At 47.0% G+C, this 7,551-nt stretch overlaps 1 protein-coding gene across 1 annotated transcript; it reads left to right on the top strand.

Moving 5' to 3' along the window:
* Positions 1 to 1,059: 1,059 nt before the first annotated feature.
* slitrk2 (SLIT and NTRK-like family, member 2) lies at positions 1,060 to 5,634 on the top strand. Its single transcript, XM_030396581.1, has one exon. The coding sequence runs from the start codon at positions 2,029 to 2,031 to the stop codon at positions 4,714 to 4,716; it is 2,688 nt and encodes an 895-aa protein (XP_030252441.1). The 5' UTR covers positions 1,060 to 2,028; the 3' UTR covers positions 4,717 to 5,634.
* The last annotated feature ends 1,917 nt before the right edge of the window (positions 5,635 to 7,551 follow it).

Raw genomic sequence — 7,551 nt, 5'->3', positions numbered from 1 at the left:
GATAGTTTATATCCTAATAAAACATGTGTTTATATTATATAACATATACACATACAGATACAGCTATATTCAGGCTGTATTGCAACATAATGGTTGTTGAATAATATATATTGTCTGTATGCATCGTTCTTCATTTCCTCCTCTATTCACCCATTCCTGTATACACTGTTACATCTATCCCCATCCCTTTGTGCTCATAAACGAGTGAACTGCTCCGTTATTTAAAACATCTTTTCATCTTCAAGTGTCACTGTCTGACATTCAAATCTGTGTGAGAGTGAAAGATGGGGCCAACAGACTGGAAAAATAGGGAGATAATGTGAAAGGCAGAGTCTCAAAAGAGGTCTGTCCTGCCTCCTAGTGGTGCCATGGGTAAAAAATAAGAATCCAGGAAGAAAGAAAGAAAGAAAGAAAGAAAGAAAGAAAGAAACGGACTAATGGGTGGCAGCATTGTGATGTATTCACATTTGCATGATATATGAGGATGTATGGATTAATCACGTCATTAGCTGCTGTTTAATCAGACACCAATCTAAAGGCTTTTTATGCAAACCGGGTTCCTGTAAACCAGGGTGTACAGTGTAGTTATTCATTGTGTGTGAGATCTGAGGAATGCAGTGAAACCAAAAAGAGAGACTTTAAAGAGAGAAAAAAAGGAAAAAGTGAGCTTTAAACTGGAACTCAAGTTTTCCAAATTCTGAAGACGCACAGAATGTTTGCTGTGATAACAACGACAGCAGCATTATTATGAGTGATCAAATGCGTTTTTAACAAGAAAAGCGTTCTCGTTTGATTTGAAAACAAGCGAAATTCAAAAACGACTCTATGGACAAAATGTGTTCTCTGAATACATTTGGCTTCGATATGAGCACCGGGTTCTGAAGGATGATGGACTCTCTCTCTGTCTGTGCGTGCGTGTGTGTTAGTGTGCGTGTGTGTTGGTGTGTGTGTGCAGGCGCGTCTGTTTGTTCGTGTTGACTCTGTCGGTGACGTAACGGCCCCTGGTCTTCTCTCTCTCTCTCTCTCTCTCTCTCTCACACACACACACACACAAACGCAGTGAGGCAGCAGCAGCAGACGCTCAGTGCAGCTCACAGTGTGCGGAGCGGAGGAGGAGGAGGACCGACGGCGCGGGCTGTAGTTATGCCTCAGCTCCAGGACTACATATATCTCCTCTGTCTGTCACACGCGCCGCTTAATGCCCTCTATTCCTCTCTCGAGTTCACTTTTGCCCGCCCGCTCTCTTGTGGAGAAGTCGCCGAGGAGAGCCGGCCGCGCGTCATAGTGCGTCTTTGCGCATTACCTCTGGATCTCTAAAATAAAGTGATTTCTTTTTTTTTTCTTTTCTTTTTTTTTTTTTGCCTCCTGGACTAAAATGAAGCGCCTCTTCTGCGTGGAGGAGAGGAGATACAGCGTTCCGCAGCCAGTGTCCTTCTCTGAGTATTTGGCTGCAGCTGCTGGTGATCTGCGTGAAGCCACTGAATAAAAAAAAACAAAAAAACTAAAAAAAACGGCGCTCGCTACAAGGGGAAAAGGAAGAAAAAAAAAGGGGAGTTGCAGCAAGCGGCTTTTTCTCCTTCCGATTCCCTTTCTGCCTGCTGACAATGTGCCAAGTCCATCCACCACACAGGATCCCGTTAATTTGTGATGGTTTTGCCTTTTTTCTTTCCCAGGATTGAACAGTTTGGAAGGGATTTTTTTTTATTATTCGTTTGTTGTTTTTTTTGGGATTCAAAGTGAAGGTCAATGGAGATATTTGCGCAACTCCCGTGCGTCACGGTCCCGTTTTAATACCAAATAACGGTGGTTGCGCCTGTTCTCTGCCCGCCTGTGTTTGTGTGTGCTTGCGTGTGTGAGTCTATGTGTGTGTGTGTGTGAGAGAGCGCCACTACCTCCTTTCTTTTCTCCTCTCCCTACTGTGAGAACTCAGCCTCTGATTTTATTTATTTTTTTTTGGTTCCATCCAAGGCTCGGGCTGCGAAGTTAAATGCTGGATCTATATTTCAGCGCCCAATTTTGGCTGTAAAAATGCTGAGCGGCATCCTGTTTCTGAGCGTCCTCTCGGTCACCAGCCTGACACCGTCCGAAACGCAGAGCCGCAAAACTTCATCCTCCAAAGAAATCTGCAAGAGCCGCTGCAGCTGCGAGGAGCGGGAGAACATTCTGAACATCAACTGCGAGAATAAAGGATTTACCACCGTCAGTCAGTTCCAGGCGCCCCCCAATAAAATCTCGCAGCTTTTTCTAAATGGAAACTTCCTGTCACGGCTCAGCGCCAATGAGTTTGTCAATTATGGCAATGTCACTTCACTGCATCTCGGGAATAACGGCTTACAGGAGATCCGAACCAGCGCGTTTAACGGGCTGCGCTTCCTGAAGCGGCTCCACTTGAACAACAACAACCTGGAGGTGATAAAAGAGGACACCTTCGCAGGACTGGAGAGTTTGGAGTATTTACAGGCAGACTATAATTACATCAGTGCCATCGAGCCGGGTGCTCTCAGTAAGCTGAATAAGCTCAAAGTGTTGATCCTGAATGACAACCTGCTCCTTTCTCTGCCTCCCAATATTTTCCGCTTTGTCCTCCTCACCCACCTGGATTTACGTGGCAACCGGCTCAAGATGCTGCCGTTTGCCGGGGTCTTGGAGCACATAGGCGGCATCATGGAAATCCAGCTGGAGGAGAACCCGTGGAATTGCACATGTGATCTGATTCCCCTCAAATCCTGGTTGGACACCATTTCAGTCTTCGTGGGGGACATAGTGTGCGAGACGCCATTCAGGCTGCATGGCAAAGACATCATGCAGCTCATAAAGCAGGATCTGTGCCCGCGCAGGAATGCTGGTGAGCGTGTTCACCCCCCCTCTGACTCTCACTTTCAAGGGGCCCTGCCCCCGACCTACCACCCCGGTGGGATCACCCCCACCCGGGCCCCGAAAGCCTCCCGTCCGCCTAAAATGCGCTACAGGCCCACCCCTCGCATCTCAAAAGACAAACATGTCTTTGGGCCCATAATGGTCTACCAGACGCGCTCCCCTGTGCCCATGTTGTGTCCGAGCGTGTGCGTGTGCACGTCACAAAACCCAGACAGCGGCTTGAACATTAATTGCCAGGAGCGCAAGTTGCACAACGTCAGTGAGCTGAACCCCAAGCCCTCCTACCCAAAGAAACTCCACCTGACCGGTAACTACTTACAAGTGATTTACAGGACTGATCTGACCGAGTACAGCTCACTGGAGCTGCTTCATTTAGGAAATAACAGGATAGCAGTGATTCAGGAAGGTGCGTTTGAGAACCTAACGAACCTCAGACGGCTCTATCTGAATGGGAATTACATTGAATCACTTTCTCAGTCCCTCTTCGCCGGCCTGCAGTCGCTCCAGTACCTGTATTTGGAATACAACATCATCAAAGACATCTCACCACAAACATTTAACGCTTTACACAACCTGCAGCTGCTTTTCCTCAACAACAACCTGCTAAGGTCGCTCCCCGACAATGTTTTCGGTGGCACGATGCTGACAAGACTCAACTTGCGGAATAATCATTTCTCCTACCTGCCGGTCCGAGGGGTCCTGGACCAGCTCTCAGCGTTCATCCAGATCGACCTGCAGGAGAACCCCTGGGACTGTACCTGTGACATCGTGGCGCTCAAGAACTGGATGGAGCTGTCCAGTACCAGCGTGGTGGTCAACGAAATCACCTGCGATTCTCCCTCTAAACACGCGGGTCGCCTGCTGCGCTCACTCCGCAACGAGGCCATCTGCCCCGAGCCCAGCGAAGTGCCCCCGCAGCAAAATCCAACCCCTACAAAAGCCCCTACATTAAAAGGCCCTGGCACGGAGCCTACCACCCCTTCCTCCTCTTCCTCCTCTTCTTCTTCTTCTTCTTTTAGCTCAGTCAGCCCCACCGAATCCCGAATGCACACTCCTGAGCTACACCCTGAGGTCCCACTTTCAGTCCTGATTCTCGGGCTTCTTGTTGTTTTCATCCTTTCGGTCTGCTTCGGCGCCGGCCTCTTTGTTTTTGTCCTGAAGCGGCGCAAAGGAGTGGAACACGTCCCCACCGGTGCCAACAACTTAGATCTCAACTCTTTCCAAGTGCAATACGGCTCCTACACCCCCGAACCGACCCAAGACAAAATCTCTGAAAGCCACGTTTATAACTACATCCCCCCTCCTGTGGGCTCTATGTGCCAAAACCCCATTTACATGCAGAAGGATGGTGAGCAGGTAGCGTATTACCGCAATCTGAAGGAGCTCAGCTTTGGGCCCCTGGATGCAAAGAAGGACGATGTCCTTACCCGCAGCCCGGGGGCCTACACCATCAGCACAATGGATTTTATGGATAAATCTCCGGCATCCTGCGGCTTGGCCACCCCGGAGCCTCCGGAGATGTTGTATCAAAACTTAGGGGAGAGGCCCAACAAGGAACTTCCCACAGCAGCAGGCGCCCCCCCTTTCCATTACAATTTTTGCACTTTACCTAAGAGACCTTGTATCGTGCCCCCCTACGAGGCCGCTACAGCCCGGCGGTATGTCACCAACCAGGACAGGTTGAACAAAACCGTGCTGTACGGGACCCCCAGGAAATACTACGGGGCGGAACATCCCTCCAAAAACAATGAGCAACCACTTCTGCTCCCAGGGAAGCTAAAAACAGAGCCAGACTACCTGGAGGTTCTGGAGAAACAGACTGCGATGAGCCAACTGTAAGATAACGACAATGCCCCCTCCCCCCCAGGTTCTGTGCAGCATTCATTATACTCAACGCAGTTACTGTAATAATACCCTCTCTATATATCTATCTTATCTATCTGTGTTCAGTCTTACATGATTGACTGGAAGCGAACTGAAGCCTTCAATGATCTTTTTTTCTCTCTTCCTTTTCTTCTCTATCTCTCTTTTTTTGTTTTTCCTTTTCCAGATGTATAAAAAAGGAGTATAAGAAGTATATTATTATGCAGTTCTATTTTTTGCTCCTGGAAGTTCTAAATTATTTCTTCTGAAAAATGAAATTCCAAAAGACTCTTGACGACGGCGGAAGGTATATAATGGGCAGGACTGTGTACAAATATGGCTTTGTGCTTTTCATGAAACTGTATTTTATTTTTCCCCTGTGAGAAAATATGAGGTAATTATCCTTTGTAGAAGAGGAAACGCTACAGATTGACATTCCTGTAAATATTTAGCATACACAGATAAATGGTGAGTGTTGAACCAGAATTGAGAACCCTTTTCAGAATCCAACAAGCAGCAAAATCTTACTATACCTACTCCAGAAAGTGCCTTTGCACTCAACTATTTTATCAACAATGCTCTCTGCAAAATGGAAAAATGATCCTTTTTTTGAAAGTGCTGTATTTTAAAGAATCAAATCTTTATGTAAAATAGAAGACCTATATGTCTGTTTAAAAAGAAAAAAAAGGACAAAAAGAAACAAAACAAAGGAACTAGCTACTTGGTGCGAAATGATGTACGAGTTGTCGTCAGGGAGAAAATCATGTTATTTTGCTTTCGATATGAAGTGTCTTTGGAAATGTACAACTTCTAGAGAATATTGTATGCTATAGGGGAGCAATACAGCGTGGTGAAATTGCGCCATTAAACTTTCACTGAAGCACTTTGTCAAGATCCTGTGAGTGACGTACATTTTTTTTGGTTCGGACTGTGTATAATTATTTCTGGCTGCTGTGGTGTGCCGCGGACTGCTCTAATGTCTGTGTGTGTGTGTGTGTGTGTGTGTGTGTGTGCATGCGGTGGGAGCCGGAGAAAATGAAAACAGAGCTGGCCCTGCAGCCCCTCCATCTTCTCTCTCTCTCTCTCTCCGCTGAGATGCGACAGCTCGCCTGACAATTGACGAGTTGGATTTTTTCCGACTCCTTTTTAGGCTTGACTGATAGCCTCCCTGCTCCTCAGACCTGACACAGCATTCTGAGGCCCCTCTCCAAATCCCTGCTCCTCCCTTTCTCCGTAAAATCTCCACTCCATCCATCTGATGGTGCACGGTCACGACTCTGATGCTTGATGCAGAGGGTCGATACTTTTCTCAGCAGGGACGGCATCACTGAGTGCTGTAAAGTGTGCCGTCTGGAAAATACTGCCGGGGCCTCGGGTGAGAGACGTGGAATTAAAAAATTGCGGCGTTTTTAACAACTGCTGCTTCTCGAGCATTGTGCTCTTACAGGAGAGGGGTGTCATTAGTGGAGCAATTAACAGCAGTGAATTGGCCCTCGTGGATAAGCAGTTAGAGAATGTGCCCGTGTGGAGAATTGGAGGGTAGGCTGCAGGATGGAGCCCAGACTGCACTCAGAAACCTAAAAAAACACAACATTCCCTCTGCATCCTGCCGCCCGACAACAGCAGCCATCTGGATTGGAAGAAATGTGGCATTTTGCAACTGTGAACTCTCACACAATAGAAGAATTGCAATAAGTATAACAATAAGCAAGCATACACCGTGAAAAAAGAAAATGTATTCAGGAGCATAAAGAGCACGGTCTCTGTAGAAATACTGCATTTCTTCTTCAACCTGACAGCCGTTTGTGTTTGTGTGTGCCTGTTCTCGCCTGTGTGTTTATAGGCCTGTCGTCCCTCTCTGTCCTGGCCGGGTGACATGGGTGAACTGTGCTGCCCGCTCTAATGCTAATTCTGTTTTCTGTCCTTCAACTCGCGTTGACATTGGCTCTTTGTATCCTCTGTGAATGGCCTCCCAGCGGCCAAATTCTTCCCCTCTTCTCTTTTTTTCTCTTTTGTGTGTCCCCGGCCCCACCACCCTCCTCCACCTCCTCCTCTGTCTTTTGTCCTCATGTTTTTTTACCCCCCCACTGGATCTCTGCTGGCTATTGTGTAGCTGTCCAAGGTGCTGAAATGTTGCCGGCACCGGGGCTGCGTTCCAATCTAACGGCTGGGACCTGCTGAGAGCTCGGCAACTTTCACTGTCTGGAGAGTTGGGTACGTTGCATGCTGACGATTTTTTTATTTTTTTTTTTGCGATTGTGGCTAGATTCTCTGAAAACCTTTTTACAGGAAATGGGGTCTGTTTAACCTGGAGGGTATTGTGAGAGTCCCTGCATATGACATGATGATATATTGGTTGTGTCTGCAGTTTTTAATCTGTGTGTTGATCCCTGCATGGTTTGGTGGAGACTTCAGGTCCCTGTATTTTTCCAGAGCTTAAACCACTTCTCACAGTCTTTTTAACACTGAAATGCAGTTTAAATGTCCCATATATGGTTTGATTCAGGTTCATGTATAATTTGACATTTTTTACATACTAATGTTTGAAAGCATATTATTTTTCCTCGTACTGTCCATTGCTGTGGCACCTCTTTTCACTGTCCAGTACAGCTCCTGTCTATCTAAGACCCGGCTCCCAAAAAAGCACCGTCTGCTGTGATTGGTCAGCTCTGCAGGTGTTTTCACAACCACGCCTGTGCTGTTGGTGTGGCTGAGGGTGGTGATTGAGGTCAGTCTGTGTGGAATGAGCATTTTGATACTTTCACAGTATTCCTGTAGAACACAGAAGTGCTTTATAACAAAGAAGAACTG

This window comes from Sparus aurata, chromosome 18 (genome assembly GCF_900880675.1).
Source record: "Sparus aurata chromosome 18, fSpaAur1.1, whole genome shotgun sequence".
NCBI lineage: Eukaryota > Metazoa > Chordata > Actinopteri > Spariformes > Sparidae > Sparus > Sparus aurata.
This window is presented reverse-complemented; position numbering and strand designations above follow the sequence as displayed.

Excerpts from the sequence above, each read along its gene's own strand:
- slitrk2 (XM_030396581.1), top strand. The coding sequence starts at position 2,029 with ATGCTGAGCGGCATCCTGTTTCTGAGCGTCCTCTCGGTCACCAGCCTG.